Source organism: Hylobates moloch, unplaced genomic scaffold (genome assembly GCF_009828535.3).
Source record: "Hylobates moloch isolate HMO894 unplaced genomic scaffold, HMol_V3 SCAFFOLD_5, whole genome shotgun sequence".
Taxonomy (NCBI): domain Eukaryota; kingdom Metazoa; phylum Chordata; class Mammalia; order Primates; family Hylobatidae; genus Hylobates; species Hylobates moloch.
Window position 1 is genome coordinate 56,182,924 of NW_026652280.1, and position 27,849 is coordinate 56,210,772.

Sequence of the window (27,849 nt, forward strand, 5' to 3'; positions counted from 1 at the left end):
AGAGAGACACTCTGTCTCAAAAAGAAAAAAAAAAGAGAGAAAGATCGAGACCATCCTGGCCAACATGGTGAAATCCCGTCTCTATTAAAAAATACAAAAAAAATTAGCCGGGCATGTTGGGCGCCTGTAGTCCCAGCTCTTCGGGAGGCTGAGCAGGAGAATAGCTTGAACCCGGGAGGCAGAGGTTGCCGTGAGCCGAGATCGTGCCATTGCACTCCAGCCTGGCGATAGAGTGAGACTCCATCTTAATAAATAAATAAATTAATTAATTAATGATAATGCCCCTTTGGTCTCAAACATCTCAATTAATAATACGAGCACATATTTTCATGTGCATAGCAAGTTTACCTCAATCTCACATTAACAGCTATGGTTCGTCAATGTAAAATCTGCTGATTTTGTTTTAATTCAGTCTTTGTGTAACAGAGTACTACAGCTTTGGAAAAATCAATACCTCTGGCAATATCTTTCAGCACTTTTACTGCTAATGTCAGTATCAATTTTCATGACTCACTGTTCTGGTTGTTCCCGCTTAATAAGCAAAAATTGTAAAAGAAAACAAGTTAAGCAATGATTGGGAAATAATAAGGCCTGAATTGAATTTGCTCTTCTACTGAAAGAGCTCAGAGAAATCTCAGGTAAATACGAACCATTGATTTCAAGCAAATTCTACTGGGCAAAAATTTTCTTTGTAAGGACTGTTTAGCTCTGAAATAAGTTTCCTACAGTAACTTCAAGGAAAAATAACTATTTATTTATCTGGTTTATGCTTTATGCTATTTATGTGATTTAAGCTGTATTTATCTTTTCCAAAGGTTTATTTACCTTTGATGTAGAGACTATACATCCGGTGTTTGCTTGGATAATATAGTTTGATAAGCAGTTTACTTAGGGAAAACAAATAATTAGTTCTTTTTTTTGAGACGGAGTCTCACTGTCGCCCAGGCTGGAATGCAGTGGCGCGATCTCGGCTCACTGCAGGCTCCGCCCCCCAGGGTTCACGCCATTCTCCTGCCTCAGCCTCCAGAGTAGCTGGGACCACAGGCGCCTGCCACCTCGCCCGGCTAATTTTTTGTATTTTTAGTATAGACGGGGTTTCACCGTGTTAGCCAGGATGGTCTCGATCTCCTGACCTCGTGATCTGCCCGCCTCGGCCTCCCAAAGTACTGGGATTACAGGCGTGAGCCACCGCGCCCGGCCATAATTAGTTCTTTATTTGCTGGCTATACAATCTCTAAATAATTTTGTAAATTTTAATCATGTAACTAAAGAAGTCTAAATTGTCTTATACACAGTGATTGTTTCTGGGTAGGCGTTTGTCCTGAGATGGTCTAATTTTAAGGAACCACAGGCTTGTTGTTTGTTGAATGGGGGAAGAGAAATTCTCATTCTGAAGCTGAATGAGCCACAGGTAGCCCTGGTTCCTCTGGCAGCAGTAATCATGTGAGAACCCAGGCCCCCTGGAAGGCAGAGCCAAGGGTAGGAAGAAACTAGGTTCTTGGTTGGTGACCATTTATTATCCAAACCAAGACACTTGTAGGAATGAAAGGGGTGCTGTTAATAATTATGCTAGGACAAAAGCATAAGTCAGAAGTGTTTTAGGCAAATCAGGATCCATGGTCACCCTAGTTCTTGGTGATACCCCAGGTATTGTTGAATACCTGGACCAAACTATACTTGAAGCCTGATCTATCTGGACTTTTCAGTTACATGAACCAATGTATTCTTATCATTTAAGCCAATATGTGTTAGAAGTTCTCTGACTTACACTAGAAAATATCCTAACTAATGTAGTCTCTCAACTTCTTTCCAATTTCTTCTCTGTTTTGAAGCCATTGGAATTTCCCTGACATGTCTGAAAACAATGTTAATAATCTTCCATCACATACGTTTATACATACCACTCGACTGGCATTTCTGCATTTGATCAGAAACCAATTTCACATTCTGCCTATTTTTTGACACTTTAAAATAAAATTAGATAACTAAATAGTACAATCTTATATTAGAACTATTAGATTTTGGCTGGGCGCAGTGGCTCACGCCTGTAATCCCAGCACTTTGGGAGGCCAAGGCAGGCGGATGGCTTGAGTCTAGGAGTTCGATACCAGCCTGGGTGACATGGCAAAAGTTCATCTCTACAAAAAATACAAAAATTAGCTGGGCATGGTAGCACGTGCCTATAGTCCAGCTACTCAGGAGACTGAGATGGGAGGATCGCTTGAGCCCGGGAGGCAGAGATTTCAGTGAGCCAAGTTTATGCCACTGCACTCCAGCCTGGGTGACAGAGCAAGACCTCACTTCAAAGGAAAAAAAAAGAAAAGAATGATTAGATTTCTTTGATAATAATATGTAACAGAAGTGTGATTAAACTCAATATAGTATGAATACCTTTAATTAGGAACTGAATTGGCATACTCATTACTTTTTAGGCAACACTGTACAAAGCCTGGACAAATAGTGAAACAAAGCAATAACAACTATCAAAGAAGTTTACCAACAAAAGTGTTTCTGCCAATGCAATTTAAGTTACTCATTTGCTATAGTTGTTATCCTCTTAATAGCAATATCCCTTTAAAGGCAATCTCCTGTGAGGTTGTTTGATGCCCATGTGGCAAGTTGGTGACTGTAGGTGTCTTTTGCGTTATGGATTCCAGGCCTTTTTGGTATTATATGTGTTCCATGCTATTTGACATTTTAAAATCCCATTCCTACATCACTTCGTTGATGCATTCATTCAGTTGATAGATTCCTTCATCATGCCTTTATCAGTGTACCTAGTTTGTGTAAGGCACTGAGCTAAGCATAGGAGTGCCTATGTGCTCCAAGAGCTGCCATGTGGCTGAGGAGAGAGGGTATGCAACACCCTGACTCTAATACAGCTTCTTTTTATTGTTTTAATTTTTGGGGGGAAAGGGTATTGCTCTGTCACCCAGCCTGGAGTGCAGTGGTGTGATCTTGGCTCCCTGCAACCTCCGGCTCCCAGGTTCAATGATTCTCCTGCCTCAGCCTCCCAAGTAGCTGGGATTGCAGGTGCACCCCACCATGCCCAGCTAATCTTTTGTATTTTTAATAGAGATGGGGTTTCACCATGTTGGCCAGGCTGATCTTGAACTCCTGACCTCAGGTGATCTGCCCACCTTGGCCTCCCAAAGTGTTGGGATTACAGGCACACACCACCATGCCCAGCTAATTTTTTGTATTTTTAGTAGAGATGGGGTTTCACCATGTTGGCCAGACTGGTCTTGAACTCCTGAACCTCAGGTGATCCACCCGCCCCAGCGTCCCAAAGTGCCAGGATTATAGGCGTGAGCCACACACTCAGCCTAATACAGCTTCTTAACTGGTGTGGCTGGGCAAGAGTTACAGGAGTTCCTCCTCATCTTCAGGGAGGCCTGGACAGCATTTCAGACTCCAAGCAGTGTCAGCAATTTAGCCTGGGGCTCTGAACAAATACTATCATTTTCTTCATGAACCACAATATGGAAAAAATGTAAGATGCTAATTATTGTAACCCGTATTAAAAAGTAGTACTGGAAAAGAGAGGAGAATAAGTTATGCCTGAAGTGCTTGAGAAGAGCTAGACCTAAGTAGGATTCCCACAGACAGAAAGTAAAGGGAAGTGGAAAGTAATGATTTAAGAAAATACACACACACTGTGATTCTGCAATCCTCCTGTTCTGAATCTATTCTACAGAAATTAAACCAGCAGGAAGTAAAGACATATGTACAAAGATGTTTATTATAGCCTTGTATGTTGTAGCAAAAGACTAGAAACAACATAATTATGTCAACAGCAGAATGGTTGAATACATTATGGTATATCCATACTATGGAATGCCTGCAGCTTTTTAAAAAAAAATTGAATCTCTGTGTGTTGACCTGTAGTTGTAAAAGTAAGTTGTTTAGCAATGTGAATAGCTAGATCCATTTTCATGAGGCAACAAATTATAAATGGGTATATGTTGATCTATGAATACGGAGGAAGGTGTAGAAGGATACACCAACCTGTTAATATTGGTTATGTGGGTAGTGGTGGTTAAGAGTGTCGTATTGGTTTGCTAATTTTTCTTTTATAAATCTCTATTGGTCTTGTTACAATGATTTTTTTTTTTTTGAGACGGAGTCTCGCTTTGTCTCCGAGGCTGGAGTGCAGTGGCGTGATCTTGGCTCACTGCAAGCTCCGCCTCCCAGGTTCACGCCATTCGCCTGCCTCAGCCTCCTGAGTAGCTGGGACTACTCAGTCGTGAGTACTGGGACACTCACCAGTAGTCGTGGGACTACTTAGTAGGTGGCGCCTGCCACCATGGCCGGCTAATTTTTTTGGTATTTTTTAAGTAGAGACGGAGTTTCACCATGTTAGCCACGATGGTCTCCATCTCCTGACCTCGTGATCCGCCTGCCTCGGCCTCCCAAAGTGCTGGGATTATAGGCATGAGCCACCGCTCCGGCCACAATGATCTTTTTAAATTGTCATTAAAGACTGGTGTTTTGGAGAGGGAGACACAAACCCTGGGGCAAGAGCAATAGGTGAGAAGCGAGTGTAGGCTTGTGAAGGGGCCTCCTTGTGAAGTGTTAACTTCTTACATGATTTTATTTCTATGGAGAGGAAAATTTAGTGCATTTGAAGCTTCATCTCCTCTCTTCCTGTTTTGTATTTTTCCTTTTTAATAACCCGGTGTACTAGTCTGTTTTCATGCTGCTGATAAAGACTTACCCGAGACTTGGTGATTTATAAAGAAAAAGAGGTTTAATGGATTCACAGTTCCTCGGGTCTAGGGAGGCTTCATAATCATGGTGGAAGGCAAAAGGCACGTCTTACATGGTGGCAGGCAAGAAAGAAAAAATGAGAGCCAAGCGAATGGGGTTTCCCCTTACAAAACCATCAGATCTCGTGAGACTTATTCACTACCATGAGACGAGTATGGGGGAAACTGCCTCAATGATTCAATTATCTGCCACCGGTCCTTCCCATAACATGTGGGAATTATGAAAGCTACAATTCAAGATGAGATTTGGGGACACAGCCAAACCATATCATCCAGTCTTGGTAGAGAAAGCTATATCCATCTGTACAAGTGGTTTGAAGGAGACTGGGAGAAAAGGGAGGGAAGGGGTGACCAGCTCACCTCCATCTCTATGCCGGTCCCCTCAGCAGACCAACCAGCAGGCCCAGGAAGAGACCTGTGGAAAAGTGAGCAGAGGCAAAAGACTGCGATGAGACAGTGGTGGCTGGGGAGTGGCTTCAAGGGGACAAGCCGAGGTCAGCCCTCCCTCAATGCTGGAGGGAGCAGAGAGAAACAAGGCATGCCTCTGAAAAACAGAAAAATTACATAAGGGATGGTGGTGTCATTTTCCATCCACTGCTCCAGCACCAAGAGCCAGGAGGACTTTTGCTGTGGCTTAAGAGTGATGGTTTCCCCGTGTGTGGGTGTTTCTGAAAATCTGTGTGTTTCTACAGGCAGAGAACACTGGCACTTCTTGCTATTGTCCAAGTCCATCAATAGGTTTTCTTGCATGTTTACTAACATTTGCCAGAAGCCTCATGAGTCCAATTTTCCACCCTGGAGACTAGGAATAGGAATAGGAATAGGGGCTGTGCTTGGGAACGGGTTCTTATTTTATGGAAATGTCAAGAGAATGGAATGACTTTACTTAAATACAAACAAAACTCAAAAAACCTATACTCAATTCCAGTTCCTTCTTCCTTCACCTTCCCTCTTTTAAATGAACATTTGTTGCTGTTACCTTTTTTGTGTCATTTGCCAAAGCGCTACAGACTCAGTGGAGAAAATTGGGAAAATTCAGTGAAGCACGGGTAACATTTTGGTCTCATAGTTTAGAGATAGCAATGAACATTTTTCTTTAAACACTGATGGGGTGTTGTGAACTGCGGTATGTTTTTTTCCTCTTCTGCGACTTTCTACTCTTTAAAAGAAGGATGACCGTCCTTCGCGGGCGCGGCCCCTTTAAGGAGGCAGACGCCGGGGGCGGTCCCCGCGCTGATTGGCGGAGCTCGGAGCCACGTGGCCGTCTCGGGGCTGCTGCTGCTGTTGCTGCTGTTGCTGCTGCTGTTGCTGCTGCTGTTGCTGCTGCTGCTGCTGCGGGGGTCGGGCGGCGGCCAGGGGATTTGGGCAGGCACCGCGGGTCCCCGGGAAGGGGACGAGTTGACAGATGTGCGTGAGGAGGTCCCTGGTCGGCCTCATCTTTTGTACCTGCTACCTGGCTTCTTACCTCACGAACAAGGTGAGGGGGCGGGCGCGGGAGGCAGCGATTGCACGTGGGAGGTTTGAGTCGGATAATCTTCCCGTGACAAACGGAGCCTCCTCCCGCTTTTTACCTCATTCTTCCTGGTGGCGATGGAGATGGAGAGCGAACCTCCTCCGTGTGTGGGATGCTCTTTTAGAAATAGGATTTGCCGGCCTGTACTGTCCCCGTTTCCTGCACTGTAAAGCACGGTACATCTCCAGGGAAACAGGATTTTTGGGCTGGCCATTTCCCGGGAACTTGGTTTGGGGCTGTGTGGACTAGTTTTAAGAGAAAGCAAGCAATTGGCTCCTGCTCCCCCGGGGAGGAAGAGTCAGAAGACATCTGACACATCCTGCCTTTTTTCTAAACACGTCCCTGTCCCAGAGCCCCTGTGAAGTTCCAGAAGCCTTTAAATAGAAGAGATTAAGCCGTCTCCCCCTCACACTGCTGATTCCCTAATCAATTTTTTTGTACGTCTCCATTGTAAGCACTTCAGGAGTTTTTCATGGAATTATTATTTTTTAAAATAAAACGTACATTTAGTTTTAGGTTTAAACTAATGTCATGACATCATGAAAACCTTTTGGTGAGGAGGCAGAGAAGCAGTGGTGCCAGGTTTGGGGTTTTGTTTTGCAAGGAGAGGGAAGCTGGCTTTAGGTTTGGTACCACGCAGGGAGAGGTTGGACCCAATAGGACCGAGTGGGCATGGCTGGGGCATTACCTGCTGGCCTGGACTCTGGGCTGGCCCGGACTCTGGGCCGGCCCCAGCCAAAGTGGGAATACAGGGTGCAAGACCACCTGGCCCCACTGTGGGGTCTTACTGCGGGCTCCCCACCTGCTCCCCGCTCTTGCTTTCCCCTCTCTTCTCCTCCGGAAAAGAACCATCGACAAACAGCATTTCCTTCTACCTCCTCTCCTACAATGAATGGCTGCCTTTATGTATTCAGAGGATGCTCCCCAACCCCCTTTCCTTCTCCAGTTGATTTTTATTTTTATTTTTATTTTTTTGAGATAGAGTCTCGCTCTGTTACCCAGGCTGGAGTGCAGTGACGTGATCTCGGCTCACTGCAACCTCTGCCTCCTGGGTTCAAGTGATTCTCCTGCCTCAGCCTCCCGAGTAGCTGGGGCTACAGGTGTGCGCCACCACGCCGGGCTAATTTTTGTATTTTTAGTAGAGACGGGGTTTCACCGTGTTGTCCAGGCTGGCCTTGAACTCCTGACCTCAGGTGATCCGCCTGCCTCAGCCTTCCAAAATGCTGAGATTACAGGTGTGAGCCACTGCGCCCGGCCTCCAGTTGATTTTTAATTATGGCGATAAGCCTTCGAAGGTCCATAAATGCAGCCTTCCTGGGAGGCATTGATGGGTTTTACTTCCTGGCTCCACTTACTTGGCGTTTGGAACCTTACTCTTTCTAAACCTAAGTTTCTTAACTTTAAGATGGGACAAAGAGTCCTCTTGAAATTGTTGTAGCTGGGTGCGGTGGCTCACGCCTGTAATCCCAGCACTTTGGGACGCCGTGGCGGGTGGATTGTTTGAGGCCAGGAGTTCGAAAGCAGCCTGGCCAACATGGCAAAACCCCGTCTCTACTAAAAATACAAAAATTAGCCGGGCGTGGTGGCAGGCGCCTGTAATTCCAGCTACTCAGTTGGCTGAGGTAGGAGAATCACTTGAACCTGAGAGGCGGATAGTGAGCCGAGATCGCACTCCAGCCTGGGCAACAGAGCAAGACTCAGTCTTAAAAAAAAAAAAAAAAAAAAAAGAGAAAGTGTTGTTGTGAGAGTTAATGGAAATGATGTTGGCCAGGCACAGTGGCTCAGGCCTGTAATCCAAGCACTTTGGGAGGTTGAGGTGAGCGGATCACTTGAAATCAGGAGTTTGAGACCAGCCTGGTAAATATGGTAAAACCCCATCTCTGCTAAAAACACAAAAATTAGCCAGGCTTGATAGTGGGCACCTGTAATCCCAGCTACTCAGGAGGCTGAGGCATGAGAATCTCTTGAGCCGGGGAGGCGGAGGTTGCTGTGAGCGGAGATCACGACACTGCACTGCAGCCTGGGCAATAGAGCCAGACTTCGTCTCAACAACAACAAAAGAAATAATGTTTGTAAGGTAGGTGGCCTAGTGCTTGCCATTGTGGCAAACTATAAGATAAGTGGTCGTTACTCTGGAAGAAAAGTAAGGACAATCTTTTGTTTATACTGTGACAGTAATTAGTAACTTTTAACAGATTTGTTTTCTTCTCATGGGACAAGTAGCTAAACTAAAGGCAGTTTGTTTGTTTGTTTTTTGTAGCACCTACTCAGAAATTTGTGAATTTGTGAAATATCTGGCTTTTTCAATTTAACTATTCTAATTTGTCTAGCAAACTTGATGGATATAATGATAAAATTTTACTTTAAAACAGAATAACCTTTCTTTTATTTCCATATAATCACTAGAAGGGCTAGATTAACACATCTGTCATGAAAGCCCATGAGCCATGGCATTGGTTAGATAAAATCATTTTAGGCCGGGCGCGGTGGCTCACGCCTGTAATCCCAGCACTTTGGGAGGCCGAGGCAGGCGGATCACGAGGTCAGGAGATCAAGACCATCCTGGCTAATACAGTGAAACCCCGTCTCTACTAAAAAAAAAAAAATACAAAAAATTAGCCGGGCGAGGTGGCGGGCACCTGTAGTCCCAGCTACGCGGGAGGCTGAGGCAGGAGAATGGCGTGAACCCCAGGGGGCGGAGCCTGCAGTGAGCAGAGATCACGCCACTGCACTCCAGCCTGGGTGAAAGAGCGAGACTTCTTCTCAAAAAAAAAAAAAAAAGATAAAATCATTTTAACTAAGCAAAAAAAAAGGCAGACAAATAGCATTTAGTTCATATAAATTTATGCCCCTCTTTGGATGTACATTTTCTTTCTTTTTTTCTTTTTCTTTTTTTTTTTTTTTTTTTTGAGACACAGGCCCACTCTATCACCCAGGCTGCAGGAGAGTGGTGTGATCTCGGCTCACCACGACCCCCGCCTCCCAGGTTCAAGCGATTCTAGTGCCTCAGCCTCCTGAGTAGCTGGGACTACAGGTGTGCACCACCATGCTGGGCTAATATTTATATTTTTAGTAGAGATGGGGTTTCGTCATGTTGGCCAGCTGGTCTTAAACTCCTGACCTCGGGTGATCCACCCGCCTCAGCCTCCCAAAGTGCTGGGATTACAGTCATGAGCCACCACGCCTGGCCTGGATGTACATTTTCATTTGTGGTACTTTTACAAAATTTTTTGGAGCCCCACGGCATTTTATAAATTTTTGTTTGTTTTTTGAGACAGGGTCTTCTTCTGTCACCCAGGCTGGAGTGCAGTGGTGCAATCATGGCTCACTGTAACCTCTGCCTCCCAGGCTCAAGCGATCCACACTCCTCAGCCTCCTCAGTAGCTGGGACTACAGGTGTGCGCCACAATGCCTGGCTAATTTTTGCATTTTTTTTTTTATAGAGACGAAGTTTTGCCATGTTACTCAGGCTAGTTTTTAACTCCTGGGCTCAAGCGATATGCCCACCTTGCCTTGGCCTCCCAAATGCTGGGATTACAGGTATGAGCCACCGTGCCCAGCCAACAAATTTAATAAAAAGATAAAATACCTTCCATGTGCATAATGCGTCTAGCTGTTAGATGAAATTAAACCAAATTGTTTGGTCCCAGGAATATATAATCTGAATAATCGAAATCATAGCTGACCAAGGGTCCCGAGAATGTAAATACGATGGTTTGGAATGCTTTAGCTTGGGGATGTTGGGAAGTGTCAGAGCTAGTGGAAAGAGTAGGTCAAGAACAGCAGAAGGCAGAAAAGAAGGGGAGACCAAGGAGATTGTCTACAGAGGGAGGAGGAGGTGAGCTCAAGAGTAGAGGAGAGGAGATGGGAGAGCCAGGTAGGTTGCACATTATGGGGCTCTGGTGAGGAACTTTATATCTCTTATAAGCTTGAACCTTTTATGGCCATTGTTTCATCTTCTCAACCAGGATGGTGATGCTCCCTTCTGGTAACCAAGGCTGGGTGGGTCGGCTTGGACTAAGTAGAGGCCAACTGGGAAGAAATCTGCAGTAGACACCCCATGAGCATATTCATTCTACTATGAGCATATCCTACTATGAGCATATTCTACTCTAATGTGGCAGAGAGCATGTAATTTCTCTGCTATATTAATTTTCTTTTGAGTTAGTGAAGATTTTTTTTTTGTCTAAAGTAGAGGATGCTCTCTTCTAGTTTTTTGAAGCCTCCACTTCAGTTTATTTCCATCTTTCTTTTTTTTTCTTTTTTTTTTTTGAGACGGAGTCTCACTCTGTCGCTCAGGCTGGAGTGCAGTGGCGCGACCTCGGCTCACTGCAAGCTCTGCCCCCCGGGCTCCCGAGTAGCTGGGACTACAGGCGCTCTGCCACCACGCCCAGCTAATTTTTTGTATTTTTAGTAGAGACGGGGTTTCACCGTGTTAGCCAGGATGGTCTCAATCTCCTGACCTCGTGATCCACCCGTCTCGACCTCCCAAAGTGCTGGCATTACAGGCGTGAGCCACCGCGCCCGGCCTATTTCCATATTTCTTAGTGTAATTTTCTCCTTCAGCTGTTCCCCTATTTATTTGTAGTAAGAAAATTCTTTTGAAAAAGGTCTTATATAGCTCATTCTGACCCCCTTCTATTGTTTGAAAGAATGGTCGATATTTGTTAGGAGTTTGAAGCAGCAAGTGTGCTGTCAAAGGAAGCTGCCCTAGGTAGGGAGGGAGGAGAAAGCACCACACCCTTAAGCTCTGGCATGGTGGCCTGGGTTGGCCCAGGCTGATGACATGTTCCTCTGTCCTTTGGGAGGTTCCAGCTGTAATCAGGCCCTAGGCAGCCAGCTGTCCTTCTTCCCCTCATAGCAATTGAGCCTTCAGCTCAGAGGCAAAGTTCATTTCTGTTCTGGACAAGTGGTTGGCATCTGTAAAATACAAAGAATTTATTAAATTAATAAATACTAAAACCTCAGTGAAAATAAATGGGTAAATGGCAGAAGTAGACAATTCACTGAAAAAAACAGTTACAAGGCCAGGCACAGTGGCTCATGCCTGTAATCCCAGCACTTTGAGAGGCTGAGACAGGTGGATCATCTGAGATCAGGAGTTTGAGAGTAGCCAAAAATTAGCCGGGCGTGGTGGTGCATGCCTGCAGTCATGGCTACTTGGGAGGCTGAAGCAGGAACACCACTTGAACTGGGAGGCAAAGGTTGCAGTGAGCCAAGATTGCGTCATTACATTCCAGGGCAAGACTCCATCTCAAAAAAAAAAGGAAAAAAAAGAGTTACAAGTGGATAATAAGTATAAGAAATTTGCTTGCACGCCTTTCAATGGCTCCATTTTTTTTTTTTTTTTTTTTTTTGAGACAGAGTCTTGCTCTGTTGCCGAGGCTGGAGTGCAGTGGTATGATCCTGGCCCACTGCAACCTCTGCCTCCCATGCTCAAGTGATCCTCCCACCTCAGCCTCCCAAGTAGCTGGGACTACAGGCTTGCACAACCATGTCTGGCTAATTTTTGTATTTTTTGTCGAGATAAAAATGTTGTTGCTCAGGCTGGTCTTCAACTCCTGAGCTCCCGCCTTGGCCTCCAAAAGTGCTGGCATTACAGGCGTGAATGGCTCCCAAATTGCTCCTTCTCTTTCTTTTTTTTTTTTTTTTTGAGATGGAGTCTCACTCTGTTGCTTAGGCTGGAGTGCAGTGGCTCAATCTCGGCTCACTGCAACCTCCACTTCCTGGGTTCATGCGATTCTCCTGCCTCAGCCTCCTGAGTAGCTGGGATTACAGGCGCATACCACCATGCCCGGCTAATTTTTGTATTTTTAGTAGAGACGGGGTTTCACTATGTTGGTCAGGCTGGTCTTGAACTCCTGACCTCGTGATCCGCCCACCTCGGCCTCCCAAAGAGCTGGGATTACAGGCATGAGCCACCGCGCCCAGGGCTCCTTCTTTTTCCTCAAGAACCTCATTGCTAGGGCTTTGCTGTTCAATAGAATAGCATTTTGTCTGAGCAACACTTCTCAGTGACGTGAGGAATTGGATTTCTTTTTTCTCTGTTCTTTAGCAAGGTGAGGCAAGAGCTTCAGGATCTTTGATTTCCCCCAGTATGTAGGCCAAAGCTAAGCACACAATAAACTAAATATTTATTGTCATAATGAAGCTTGTTAAGGGTATTTCAGGCCGTGACTCAGATGCTCACTTAATCCTTTCCTTTTCTCCATGTAAGAATAAAAATATCAGAAAAGTAGGGAAGAACATATTGAATTATGTAGTAAATAGATTTTAAGGAAGAAGAGGAAGTGTAGAACAACGCATAAGCAGTTAGCCATAATTGTGGCATTTAGGAGCTCAAACAAGGGGAATTCTATGTGGACTAATCCCTGGGAAAAAAGTAGATATATAAACTTGCCCAGCACCAGTCCACTTCATTTTTTTAGAGCATGTGAAGGATCAGTAGAGTCCTTGCCTAAAGCCATTTAATGGTTTTAGACTTAAAAAAGTAAATTCTTAGTGGTCAATAATAGGAAAAAAATGGAAAAGATACCCAGAAGGATAAAACACAATTCCTTCCCTCATAAAGTGCTGTAAATTTAATTAATATACATAAATATACATAAGAGAAATAGAAACTGACCTTAACTGAGTTGGTTTAAAAAAAGTCCGTAACATGCTAAAACACAGCAAAAACTATGACTCCTATGCAGAATTGGTTTGAAAAAATCGTTTAATGGAAACAACATACAAAATCCTAAAATGCAGAATTAGTTTGAAAAAAAATCATTTAATACAAAAGACATACAAAACCCTAAAAATTGAAGGACAACAAAGGAAAGAAAGACTAGGATGTGGTTTTACTTGAAAAGAAACAGAGAAAGGATTGGATTTTTAGGTAAACTGGACCACAGATGAAGTGGATACCCTGAGAAAACAGACTGTGTCCAGGGACTTGTCTGAATTACTCTGGGGCTGCTACAGTTACCATGTGACATTTCTGACATCTGGGAAGGTGCTGAGTGTTCCAGCATCTGTAACGTCAGACCCAGCTGCTACGCTTCCCTGTTTGCTCATGATGCCAGCTCCATTTCACCAACCAAAAGGCAGCCAGGCTTCTGGTAGCCCTAGGAAAAAGCGGCTCAATCTCTTTTTTCTTTTCTTTTTCTTTACTTTTTTTTTTTTTTTTTTTTTTTTTTTTGAGATAGACTCTCACTTTGTTGCCCAGGCTGGAGTGCAGTGGCGCGATTTCTGCTCACTGCAACCTCTGCCTCCTAGGTTCAAGCGATTCTTCTGCCTCAGCCTCCTGAGTAACTGGGACTATATGTGAGCACCACCATGCCTGGCTAATTTTTGTATTTTTAATGGAGACGGGGTTTCACCATATTGGCCAAGCTGGTCTCGAACCCCTCACGTTGTGATCCGCCTGCCTCAGCCTTCCAAAGTGCTGGGATTGCAGATGTGAGCCACCGTGCCCGGCCAGCTCAATTTCTTTAGTATGACTTGGGAGGTCATTTGTTTGCCCAGTTTGTGATTTTGGTGGGAATAATGGCCTTTTTAAAACTTGAATTTACTTAAGTTATATGGTTATGTTTTTTTAATAGAAATGTCTTTGATTATATGGTTTGTCAATTTTCCATCATTTGAAATGTCCAATAATTTGGTGTTTGTTTTTCAGTATGTGCTGTCTGTCTTGAAATTTACCTACCCTACATTATTCCAAGGGTGAGTATCTTCTTTGCTCTTTATATACATTTTTAGGAAATGTCCAGCCAACGTCATTCTTTGAAATAGTTTTAATAACTGCATAGATTTTTTTTGTCAAATGGACATATTGTAAGATACTTAGCCACCTTATTAACAGATATTTATGTTCTATTTCGGGGGTATGAAAACAATGTTACTAGACATTTTTGTGTTAAAGTCTGCCAAATTTCCAACTATTTCTTTGGGATTGATTCTTACATAAGAAATTTGGTTTAGGCTAGGCATGGTGTCTCATTACTATAATCTCAGCGCTTTGGGAGGCTGAGGCAAGAGGATTGTATGAGGCCAGGAGTTCAAGACCAGTCTGGGCAACATAGCAAGATGCTGTCTACAAAAAAAAAATAAAAAATAAAACTGGCTAACTGTATGCAGAAAAATGAAACTGGACCCCTATATCTCACCATATACAAAAATTAACTCAGGATGGATTAAAGACTTAAATGTAAGATCTCAAACTCTAAAAATCCTAGAAGAAAACCCAGAAAATACTTTTCTGGACATTGGCTTAGACAAAGAATTTCTGGTAAGTCCTCAAAAGCAAATGCAACATATACAAAAATTGGCAATTGGGACCTTATTAAACTAAAGACTTTCTGAATAGCAAAAGAAACTATTAACAGAGTAAACGGACAGCCTACAGAATGGGAGAAAATATTTGCAAACTATGCATCCAACAGAGGACTAATATCCACAATCTGTAACGAACCTAAATAAATCAACAAGAAAAAAACTAAATAATTCCTTTAAAAGTGGGCAAAGTCCACGAATAGACACTTCTCAAAACAAGACATGCAAGTGGCCAACATATGAAAAAATGCTTAACATCACTAATCATCAGAGAAATGCAAATCAAAACCACAATGAGATACCACCTCATACCAGTCAGAATGGCTGTTATTAAAAAGTCAAAAAATGGCCGGTGTGGTGGTGCATGCCTGTAATCCCAGCACTTTGGGAGGCCAAGGTGGGCGGATTACCTGAGGTCAGGAGTTCAAGATCAGCCTGACCAGCATGGTAAAACCCCATGTCTACTAAAAATACAAAAAAATTAGCCGGGCATAATGGCACATTCCTGTAATCCCAGCTACTTGGGATGCTGAGGCAGGAGAATGGCTTGAACCTGGGAGGCGGAGGTTGGAGTGAGCTGGAGGTTGGAGTGAGCTGAGATTGCACCATTGTACTCCAGCCTGGGCAACAAGAGTAAAAATCCGTCTAAAAAAAGGCAAAAAATAACATGTTGGCGAAGTTTTGCAGAAAAGGAAATGTTTATACACTGTTGGTAGGATTGTGAATTAGCTTAGCCCCTATGGAAAGCAGTTTGGAGACTTCTAAAAGAATGAAAAATAGAATTACCATTTGACCCAGCAATCCCATTACTAGATATATACTCAAGGAAAATAAATTCTCCTACCAAAAATATACCTACGCTCACGTGTATTTTATCACAGCACTATTCATAATAGCAAAGACATGGAATCAACCTAGGTGCCCATTAACAGGGGATTGGATAAAGAAAATTTGGTATATATATAGCATGGAATACTACGCAGCCATAAAAAAGAGCACAATTATGTCCTTAGCATCAGCATGGATGCAGCTGAAGGTCATTATCCTAAGTGAATTAACACATTAAGAGAAAACCAAATACTGCATGTTTTTACTTATAAATGGCAGCTGAACCTTGGGTACACATGGACATAAAGATGGAATAGTAGACACTGGGGATTCCCCAAGGAGAGAGTTAGGGAGAGAGGTAAGTAAGGATTGAAAAACTACCTATTAGGTACTGTGTTCACTGTTTGGGTGACAGGATCAATAGAGGCCCAAACCAGCATCACGCAATGTACCCATGTAGCAAGTCTGCACATGCACCCCTTGAATCTTAAAAAAAAAAAAAAAAAAAATTAGCTGAGCATGGTGACATGAACCTATAGTCTCAGCTACTCAGGAGGTTGAGACAGGAGGATTGTTGGACCCTAAGAGTTGGAGGCTGCAGTGGGCTGTGATCATGCCGCTGTACTCCAGCTTGGGTGACAGTGAGATCCTGTCTAAAAAACATACAAATTAATAAATTTGGGTTAAAGTGCATGAACTTCTTTAGTATTCTCCTTGAATATTAACATGTTCTTTTCCAAAAATGTTTTACCAATTGACATTCCCACCCAGTCTCTATATGAACATTTCTATAATATTGCACTCAAACTGTGATTCTCTTTGCTGATTTCATGAGCAAAAGGTATATTGTTTTGTCGTATAATTTTTTTAGGTTATTCATCAAGCTGGACAATATTCTTATGCATATTATCTACTTATATCTCTTTTTTAGTGAATTGCCTAGTTGTGCCTTTTATCCATTTATTTTCATTGAGGTTTTAGTGTTTTTCTTATTAATTTAATACATTCTTTTTATTATTTTTTATTATACTTTAAGTTCTAGGGTACATGTGCACAACGTGCAGGTTTGTTACATATGTATACATGTGCCATGTTGGTGTGCTGTGCCCATTAACTTGTTATTTACATTAGGTGTATCTCCTAATGCTATCCCTCCCCCAGCACCCCACTCCATGGCAGGCCCCGGTGTGTGATGTTCCCCACCCTGTGCCCAAGTGTTCTCATTGTTCAAATCCCACCTATGAGTGAGAACATGCGGTGTTTGGTTTTCTGTCCTTGCGATAGTTTGCTCAGAATGATGGTTTCCAGCTTCATCCATGTCCCTACAAAGGACATGAACTCATCCTTTTTTATGGATGCATAGTATTCCATGGTGTATATGTGCCACATTTTCTTAATCCAGTCTATCACTGAGGGACATTTGGGTTGGTTCCAAGTCTTTGCTGTTGTGAATAGTGCCGCAATAAACATACGTGTGCATGTGTCTTTATAGCAGCATGATTTATAATCCTTTGGGTATATACCCAGTAATGGGATGGCTGGGTCAAATGGTATTTCTAGTTCTAGATCCTTGAGGAATCGCCACACTGTCTTCCACAACGGTTGAACTGGTTTACAGTCCCACCAACAGTGTAAAAGTGTTCCTATTTCTCCACATCCTCTCCAGCACCTGTTGTTTCCTGACTTTTTAATGATGGCCATTCTAACTGGTGTGAGATGGTATCTCATTGTGGTTTTGATTTGCATTTCTCTGATGGCCAGTGATGATGAGCATTTTTTCATGTGTCTGTTGGCTACATAAATGTCTTCTTTTGAGAAATGTCTGTTCATATCCTTTGCCTACTTTTTGATGGGGTGGTTTGATTTTTTCTTGTAAATTTGTTTAAGTTCTTTGTAGATTCTGGAAATTAGCCCTTTGTCAGATGGGTAGAATATAAAAATTTTCTCCCATTCTGTAGGTTGCCTGTTCACTCTGATGGTAGTTTCTTTTGCTGTGCAGAAGCTCTTTAGTTTAATTAGATCCCATTTGTCAATTTTGGCTTTTGTTGCCATTGCTTGTGGTGTTTTACTCATGAAGTCCTTGCCCATGCCTATGTCCTGAATGGTATTGCCTAGGTTTTCTTCTAGGTTTTTTATGGTTTTAGGTCTAACATTTAAGTCTTTAATCCATCTTGAATTAATTTTTGTATAAGGTGTAAGGAAGGGATCCAGTTTCAGCTTTGTACATATGGCTAGCCAGTTTTCCCAGCACCATTTATTAAATAGGGAATCCTTTCCCCATTTCTTGTTTTTGTCAGGTTTGTCAAAGATCAGATGGTTGTAGATATGTGGTATTATTTCTGGGGGCTCTGTTCTGCTCCATTGGTCCATATCTCTATTTTGGTACCAGTACCATGCTGTTTTGGTTACTGTAGCCTTGTAGTATAGTTTGAAGTCAGATAGCATGATGCCTCCAGCTTTGTTCTTTTTGCTTAGGATTGTCTTGGCAATGTGGCCTCTTTTTTGGTTCCATATGAACTTTAAAGTAGTTTTTTCCAATTCTGTGAAGAAAGTCATTGGTAGCTTGATGGGGATGGCATTGAATCTATAAATTACCTTGGGCAGTATGGCCATTTTCACGATATTGATTCTTCCTATCCATGAGTGTGGAATATTCCTCCATTTGTTTGTGTCCTCTTTTATTTTGTTGAGCAGTGGTTTGTAGTTCTCCTTGAAGAGGTCCTTCACATCCCTTGCAAGTTGGATTCCTAGGTATTTTATTCTCTTTGAAGCAATTGTGAATGGGAGTTCACTGCTGATTTGGCTCTCTGTTTGTCTGTTATTGGTGTACATGAATTTAATAAATTCTTTCTATTTTAAGGAGCTCAACCTGTTGTCCATCATGTTTTTAGAAATAATTTTTGTAATTTGTTCTTTGCCTTTTAACTTGTTTATAATTATTTTGATTATTTAAATATTTTATATGGTCAAATATATTGATTGTTTCTTTCATGATTGCTTCCATTGCTTTTATGTTTTTTTCTTCTCCATCATAAAACCATTTAGATATTCACCTATATTTCATTAAAGCTTTATTCAAGTTTTAATCATTGTCAGTTTAATTTAGTGTATGGTGCAATGTGAGGAAATTGTCCCTTCCCCAGTAGTTAACTAATTTATACTGGCCTCATTTATTCTACAGTCCTTCCTTTTGCCTTATGCCCAAAGGCATAATCATCATTTAGATATTGATCTGTAGTTCTTAAAGCTTTATTCAAGCTTTAATTGTTATCAGTTTAATTTAGTATATGGTGCAATGTAAGGAAATTGTCCCTTCCCCAGTAGTTAACTAATTTATACTAGCCTCATTTATTGTATAATCCTTCCTTTGGCCTTATGTCCAAAGGTATAATAATCTGTATATGATTGTTAATATCATATACAGACTGTCCTAACTTAACAACGGTTGGACTTACAATTGTTTGACTGTACAATGGTGTGAAAGCAATATGCTTTCAGTACAAACCATACTTCAGCTTTTGAGTTTTGCTCTTTCCCAGGCTAGCGATATGCCATACAATACTCTCTCCTGATGCTGGGCAGTAGCAGCAAGTGGTGAGCTGCAGCTCTCAGCCAGCCACACTAATATAAATGTTCTGAACACGTTTATGGTAGGCGAGGCCAAGCTTTGGTGTTTGGTAGGTTACGTGTATTCAATGCTTTCTCAGTTATGACATTTTCAATGTATTATCAATTTGTTGGGATATAACCCCATTGTAAGTTGAAGAGCATCTGTATAAAGTCATTTTTTTGGCTGGGCAGTGTGGCTCACACCTGTAACCTCAGCACTTTGGGAGGCCAAGGTGGGAGGATCTCTTGAGGCCGGGAGTTTGAAACCAGCTTAGGCAACATGGCAAAACCCTGTCTTTACTAAAAATACAAAAATTAGCCAGGTGTGATGGTGAGCACCTGTAGTCCCTGCTACTTGGGGGGCTGAAACATGCAAATTGCTTGAACCCAGGAAGCGGAGTTTGCAATGAACTGAGATTGTGCCACTGCACTGCAATCTGGGCAACAGTGCGAGACTGTCCCAAAAATAAAAGATAAAAAATAATAAAGTCATTTTTCTAGGGTCTCTTTTTGGGTATTTGTCAATTTTGATGTTAAGGGACTAGTGCTGAATTGTTTTAATTATTAAACCATTTAAATATGTAGTAGAGCAAGCCATCCCTTGTTCTCCTTTTAAAAAAATGTTTATTATATTATCACCACTATATTATTTCAGGTGAACTTTAAAATACTTTGTCAAGCTCCTCCCTAATATTTCATAGCAAACATGTTTGTTTGTTTTTGTAGAGGCAGGCTCCCTCTCTGTCACCCAGGCTGGAGTACAGTGGCATGTACTCCATAGCTCTCTGCAGCTTTGAACTCCTGGCCTCAAGCGATCCTCCCAGGATTACAGGCGTGAGCCACTGTGCCCAGCCTCATAGCAAAAGTTTTAAAGTATCTTCTGTGATTATGGGTATTTTAGTTAATAAAGCTGGGATACTGGTTTCTCTCTTACAGAGTAGCAAGTGTTTTTTGGTTCTGGTTGTCTTTCCACATCTCTAAAGGTAGAGGGACTTAGCGAATGTTCATAGGAAATGGTGATCTCTGCGCTTGGATTGCCATTCTTCTCCCTGTCCTTGGATGAGACAGACTGAATGCACCTCCCCCATAGAATGTAAGATCTACAAAGGCAGGAATTTTGACTTACCCATTTTGCCACTGGAGTATTCCAAGTGCCTAGAACAATGCTTGGTGTCTGGTAGGGCAGAGTAGTGTATTCTGCAGACACCTGGGGTACATCAGTGAAGAAAACAGATCCCTGCCCTCATGGAGCTTGCTTTTTAAATTCCATCTGTCCCTTAAATTCACCTGCAGTGAATGGTTACCCTCCATTTAACTGTACAACTCAGAACCTGGGAGCGATTCTTGTTTCCTTTGTCTCCTTCATCTTCAACACGCAGTTAACCACCAGGGCCTCCTAGACATCTTCAGCATCTGTCCAATTTCTTCATCCATCTTGCCCCTTTCTGGGCCACTGTCATCTCTCCAATTACTATAAAAACTCCTAACTTACTTCTTTGCCCCTAGTCTTGCTTCTGTCAGTAACATTCCCTCCCTTGTAAACAGAGGGAGCTTCCCCAAATGTAAATGCGACGTGTCACTCCCATGCCTGGAACCCTTCAGTGAGTCCCCAGTTTGAAGTCCCAGCTCCTTATGATTGATGTGGTCCTTCAGGAGCAGCCCCTTCTCTCCAGGGTCAGCTCTTGCTGCCCCCTCTCCAGTGCTCCAGTGCTGGGGTCTAGACCAAATGAACTTCTCCAAGAAGCTTTGAACCAAGCCATTGTTGCTCTCACTTCTGGGCCTTTGTCCCTTCTGGGTCTTCTGCTTTGAACACACTTTGGGTTTTTGCTCAAATTTATTTTCTCTAGGAAGTCTTACCCACTCACTAGACTAGGTTATTTGCCCTCAGTAGAGTGGCTTATAGTACCTGGTACACTTCCTTTTAGGGCTTCACACAGTTTCTTGTAATTATTGATTAATTACTTTACTTTCACTAGACCGTGGTTTCTCAACCTTGGAATGACATTCCAGCCACTGACATTTTGAGTTGGATAATTCTTTGCAGTGGGGACTGCCCTGCACATTGTAGGATGTTTAGCAGCATCCCTGGCTTCTACTGGCTAGATTCCGGTGGCATACTTTCCGCTCCTCTCCCCAGTTGTAACAACCAAACATTTCCCTAGACACTGCCAAATGCCCCCTGGAGGGGAAGATCACCTGGTTGAGAAGCACTGTGGTAGACCAAACCGTTTGAAGGCAGGACCCACATTTGGTGTGTTCTGCTTGGCTGGGTCAGTGAAAGTTCACACAGGATATGGGCAAACTGGGTGTTATAGGCTGAGCAGGTGTTCACTACAGACAAAGAAATGGGAAGAACATTATGGGGCAAGAGGATGGCACGCCCAGACTCCTAGAAGTATGACATGGCCTGGCATGTTCCCAAGGCTGTGGGCCATCTGCTGTGGCTGGAATGTGGCTGCACACAGCAGACAGACAGGAGCTGACCCTGGAGAGGGGTGGGTGCAAGTCCCAAAGGACTTTATGTGTCACACCCAAGTGACTTTGTCCTTTAGGCCAGAGTTCTCAACTGTAGTGTCGCAACACATGGGTGTGTTGTGGTCATAGTCACTTCCGAGGTGAGGTGTCTCAAGTCATTTATCTTGAAAAACAGGGTTTTGACATTTATGAATGACTCAAGTAAAATAAAAAAGCAATTAGAGCAAGCAGCTGTCCCTCTCACTCATTTGGCATTCTGATGTGCTTTCTGCATTGGGAGGGGGAGGGGTGTTTGTGACCTGTGCTGCCACTGCACTCTGCATGCTGGGGGCCGTGTGTCTCGGGTGAGCTTCATGACCCCGAGTGTGTTGTTGGCAGAAAAGAGGCTGAGGGTTGCTGCCTGTGGCACCAGGAAGAATCATCTGTTTTTAAAACAAGCGAGTAGCACAATTAAATTAGCATTTTAGGACAAACCCTTTGACTGCAAAGTAAAGAATGGATGGGGGGCAACCTTGGAGAGAGGGGGACCAGTTAAGGGCCTAATGCTGTGAGCCAGGCATGAGATGATGAGAGCCTGAATTGAGACAGAGGCAGGAGGGTTTGTGGGGAAGACTTCAGATTTGAATGCTGTTATGGGGATAAATAAAATCAATAGGATATTGTGCTTAGATGAGGGAGGTGAAGGCCGAAGAGGTGAGGTGGAATGCCACCTAGGTTTCTGATTTGGCTGATTAGGGATAGGGAGGATGATTTGAGGGAGAGGTTCAGGGTAATGATTTAGGCATGTTATCACTGGGAGCTTGGCAGGGAGGATGGGAGGGGGCTGAGGGTTGAAACGGTATCTATTGGGCACAATGTATACTATTCAGTTGATGGACACTGGAAGCCCAAACCTCACCATTACTCACTATATCTATGTAACAAACCTGCACATATACCCCGAATCTATGAATAATAACAATAATAATAATCATTGAGAGCTTGTGGGAGATATTGTGGCAGTATCCAAGTAAGAACGGGGATTTGGGAATCATCAATGTAGAGGCAGTGGGAGAAGCAGTAGCTATGAGTGAGGCTGTTCAGGAAAAGTCTAGAATAAGAGGAGAAGAGGCCAGGCATGGTGGCTCACGCCTGTAATGCCAGCACTTTGGGAGGCCAAGGCAGGAGGATCATGAGGTCAGGAGATCGAGACCACCCTGGCTAACAGGGTAAAACCCCATCTCTACTAAAAATACAAAAAATTAGCCAGCATGATGGCACGCACCTGTAATCCCAGCTACTCAGGCGGCAGAGGCAGGAGAATTGCTTGAACCTGGGAGGCGGAGGTTGCAGTGAGCCGAGATTGTGCCATTGCACTCCAGCCTGGGCAACAGAGTGAAACTCCATCTCAAAAAAAAAAAAAAAAAAGAGGAGAAGAATGTCAATGTCAGTACTTGCTGGACAGCTGGACTCAAGGAAATAGTAGAGATTAAGAAGGAAAGTTCTGAGAAATGGGATAATTGGGAGAGAGTGGGAGAAAAGAGTAGTAAATAGAGTTGAACTTGTCTCTTTGTGTCAGTCAGCAGATCTGCTGGGGCTGGATGGTGTTGGAGACTCTTGCACTCTATGAAATTCACATTGCCCCTTGTCCTTTCCAGATGGCAGACGCTTATTGGTGGACTTTTGCTTCATGTGTCCTGGAAACTGGGCTGGGTAGAGATCAACAGCAGTTCAAGGTATAACCTCTCTGTGCTGGACTCATGCATGATTCACACTCTGTTTGCTTTTGATATTATGTAATTTCATATGGTGTTACACTGGAAACACAGAGGTTTATTTATTTACTTATTTATTTATTTTTGAGACAGAGTCTCACTGTGTCACCCCAGGCTGGGTTGCAGTGTCATGATCTTGGCTCATTGCAACCTCCGCTTCCCAGGTTCAAGCAATTCTCATGCCTCAGCCTCCCGAGTAGCTGGGATTACAGGCGCACACCACCATGCCCAGCTAATTTTTGTATTTTTAGTAGAGACATGGTTTCACCATGTTGGCCAGGCTGGTCTCGAACTCCTGACCTCAAGTGATCCACCTGCCTTGACCTCCCAAAATGCTAGGATTACAGGCATGAGCCACCATGCCCGGCCAAAACAGAGGTTTGTTTGATTTGTTTGATCTCTTAGTTCCCTTCTAACTGTGAGGTTTAGTGATTTTATTTTCAGATAAAATTCAAATAGTATTTTCCTGGGTAATAATGCCACAAATGTAGTATTAACTGATACATTGATGTAGTGTGGGGAAAAAAGTTAATTGAGATGTATATTTTATAATGTCAAATTAATTTTGCTTTGTTTTAGATCATAGGATATGATGAATGAAATTATATTAGCTTAAAAATTTTTTTTAGTAAATTTCTTATTTTAAATTATTTCTGGCTGGGCATGGTGGCTCATGCCTATAATCCGAGCACTTTGGGAAACCAAGGCAGGAAGATCACTGGAACCCAAGAGTTTGAGACCAGCCTGGACAACATAGGGAGACCCTACCTCTACAAAAATAATAAGAAAAATATTAGCCAGGTGTGGTACATGCCTGTGTTCCCTGCTACTTGGGAGACTGAGGTGGGAGGATCACCTGAGTCTGGGAGGTCAAGGCTGCAGTTTGCCGTGATTGCACCACAGCACTCCAGCCTTAGCCACAGCAGAGACCTCAAAAAAAATTCCTACCTATAGAAAAGTGAGAATAATACAATGAACTCCCCTACCCATTACTCAGCTTTCATTATTATTATTGTTATTATTATCATTATTATTATTTTGAGATGGAATTTCACTCTTGTTGCCCAGGCTGGAGTGCAATGGCGTAATCTCAGCTCACCGCAACCTCTGCCTCCCAGGTTGAAGCAATTATCCTGCCTCAGCCTCACGTGTAGCTGGGATTACAGGCATGCGCCACCACGCCTGGCTAATTTTGTATTTTTAGTAGAGACAGGGTTTCTCCATGTTGGTCAGGCTGGTCTTGAACTCCCGACCTCAGGTGATCCACGCAGCCTCCCAAAGTGCTGGGATTACAGGCGTGAGCCACCGTGCCTGGCGATTCCCTTATTTTACCATGCTTATCATTTTGTCTTGATGTACTGTGCATGTATATATATGTATATGTATATGCATACATATGTATATAAATATATAAACTTTTTTTCCTGAACGTTTTGAAAGTAAGTTGTAGATTTGACAGGAAATGTCTCTTTTCTTTACTTCTGAATTATTTAGGGAGTATTTCCGAAGAGCAAGGACATTCTTTAGAGGACTGCAATAAAATTATCAAAATCTGGAGATATTAACATTGATACAATACTATTATCTCATTTAAAGACCATATTTTGCCAGTTATCTCAATGGTATCCTTTATAGCCCTCCACTCCAAAATTCTAGTATGAGGTCCAATCCAGATCACACATTACATTAGTTGTTATGATTCTATTAAAACAGCCTTTTAAATATGTTTAAAAGAAATTTAGGCCAGGCACAGTGCTCACACCTGTTACCCCAGCACTTTGGGAGGCCGAGACAGGTGGATCACTTGAGGTCAGGAGTTCCAGATCAGCCTGACCAATATGGTGAAACCCTGTCTCTACTAAAAATACACAATTAGCAGGGCATGGTGGCACATGCCTGTAATCCCAGCTACTTGAAGGGCTGAGGCAGGAGAATCACTTGAATCCAGGAGACAGAGGTTGCAGTGAGCTGAGATTGCGCCACTGCACTCTAGCCTGGGTTGTAAGAGCAAAACTCCGTCTCAAAAAAAAAAAAAAAAAAAGAAAGAAAAAAAGAAATTTTAAAGACCATGACATTATCTAGCCAAAACTGTAATCTGAATTCGTTATCTACTCCTGCCTCACCTAGATATCCTCCTAATTCTTTGAGAACATCCTTCCTATCCTGAAATGATGCACAAAGTGAAAAGAAAACTAAGCTAAGGTTAATATGAATAAACATCCCGGCTGAATGAGCAGGCCAAGTCATTCACCTTGTGATGACTCTGCCCAGTTTCTCCATCAATCAGATTAACTGCTTAATTGTTTTTTTGTTGTTTTTCTGTTTTTTTTTTGAGACAGAGTCTCGCTCTGTCGCCCAGGCTGGAGTGCAGTGGCGTGATCTCGGCTCACTGCAAGCTCCGCCTCCTGGGTTCACGCCATTCTCCTGCCTCAGCCTCCCAAGTAGCTGGGACTACAGGTACCCGCCACCACACCCGGCTAATTTTTTGTATTTTTTAGTAGAGATGGGGTTTTACCATGTTAGCCAGGATGGTCTCGATCTCCTGACCTCGTGATCCACCCACCTCAGCCTCCCAAAGTGCTGGGATTACAGGCGTGAGCCACCGTGCCCGGCCAACTGCTTAATTGTTAAGTCATTCCTTTGGCACTCTGGAGAAGATTTGAGAACATGTTCAGCATAATATTAATAATTTTGGCTCCTCTACCGGGTGTGGTGGCTCATGCCTGTAATCCCAGCACTTAGGGAGGCCGAGGCAGGAAGATCACTTGAGGTGACCAGCCTGGCCGACATGGTGAAACCCCATCTCTACTAAAAATACAAAAATGAGCCCAGCATGGCTACTTGGGAGGCTGAGGCAGGAGAATTGCTTGAGCCAGGGAGGCAGAGGTTGCAGTGAGCTGAGATCACGCCACTGCACTCCAGCCTGGGTGACAGAGTGAGACACTGTCTCAAAAAAAAAAAGAAAAAAATAATAATTTTGACTTCTCCTGAAAATTTAAAACCGGAGAGCAAAAAACTAGTATTAAGAAGTTTTATGAAGGAGAGATCCTGGGAACACAGGTGTACATTAATGTACCTGACCCATGTTATATCATAATCCATACTCAGAAAGAATATTCCACACAATATGCTTAGCTAATCCAGAGGAGAAGTTCATTAAGTTACAGTTTTGCATTTTCATGATATAGTATCCTTAACTGGATGAAATAAAGGTACTTTTGGGATTTTATATGTTATATTAAGCACAAGTCTTACTAAATACTCCATTGTTATCGTGGATAGTTCAGTAAGAATTGGGCTTCATTTAAACAAATATGAATACAGAATTCACAAGGCCTGAGATAGTTGCAATATTTAAATACTGAAGGACCCTGGCTCCAAATGGGTAAACATATTCCTTTGGAGAAGCAGGAGCTTGGGCCAGAATGAGGGAATTGGCTATCACATTATGGCCTAGGGACCACTGGTGCAGATCAACATGAGTCTTCCTTGCTGATTCTGATTATCACATAATATCTGATGTAAATTATTTACTTATTAATAGTAGTCTTTAAAAAATTACCTTACTCATATTTTCTTAAAAGCAATGCCATTTTTCACATGAAAAAATTTTTTGTTTATTGTGTTATTAATAAAATAGGTATAACATAAGATTTACCATTTTAACCATTTTAAGTGTACAATTCATTGGCATTGATTATAGTCACAGTATTGTATAATCATCATAACTATTTTTGCCCAGAACTTTTTCATCATTCCAAACATAAACTCTGTACCCATTAAGTGATATCTTCCCATTCTCCCCTCCCACTTGCTCCTGGTAACCCCTGTTCTACTTTCTTTGTCTATGAATTTGCCCATTTTGGGTACCTTGTATAAATTGAGTTGTACAATATTTGTTCTTTGGTGTCTGACTTATTTTACTTAGCATTAATGTTTTCAAGTTTCATGCATGTTGTAGCATGAATCAGAATTTCATTCCTTATGAAGGCTGAACAATGTCTATATGTATTCATCACATTTTGTTTATGCATTTATCTGTTGATAGAATTCTCCATACTTTTATTAATTTTTTTTTTTTTTGAGGCAAGGTCTTGCTCTGTCACCCAGGCTGGAGTGCAGTGGCTCAATCTTAGCTCACTGCAGCCTTGAACTTCTGGGCTCAAGCTATCTTCCCACCTCAGTTTCCCAAGTGACTGGGACTACAGGTGTGTACTACAGTGCCCAGCTAATTGTTTAATTTTCTGTAGAGATGGGGGTTTGCAATATTGCCCAGGCTGGTCTCTAACTCCTGACCTCAAGCAATCCTCCCCTCTCAGCCTCCCAAAGTGCTAGGGTTACAGGCATGAGTCACTATGCCCAGCCTTCTAATTGATGTTTTGAAGGGCAGGTAATGACTAGTAGAACTGGCCAAAGATTCTCAAGGTTGCTTCCCTGGAAGAAGTTGTCCTTTGACTGTAGAAGTTTGAGACCCACTAGACACTTGTCTCTTGGACTTGACAGTGTGCTGCTAGGTTCTGCATATCTCGGAATATCTGTGATCACATCTTCTTTTCAGCTCCTAGCTAAACTCCACAGAAGTCTG

General features: G+C 42.7%; 1 protein-coding gene across 4 annotated transcripts in view; it reads left to right on the forward strand.

Annotated features, from left to right (window-relative positions):
• The first annotated feature begins 6,076 nt into the window (after positions 1-6,076).
• Positions 6,077-27,849, forward strand: part of TMEM241 (transmembrane protein 241) — a 147,362-nt gene continuing 125,589 nt past the window's right edge. For 2 of the 4 annotated variants that reach the window (XR_009213503.1, XM_058438561.1), the window contains exons 1-3: positions 6,082-6,246; positions 13,943-13,989; positions 23,148-23,225. Coding sequence is in view for 3 of the 4 variants with exons in the window: in XM_058438561.1 (XP_058294544.1) it covers positions 6,175-6,246; positions 13,943-13,989; positions 23,148-23,225 (197 nt within the window). In the remaining variant the exon portion in view is untranslated. Of the gene's footprint in view, positions 6,247-13,942; positions 13,990-23,147; positions 23,226-27,849 lie in introns of all 4 variants that reach the window. The other 2 variants (XM_032152651.2, XM_058438560.1) reach the window with 2 other exon arrangements.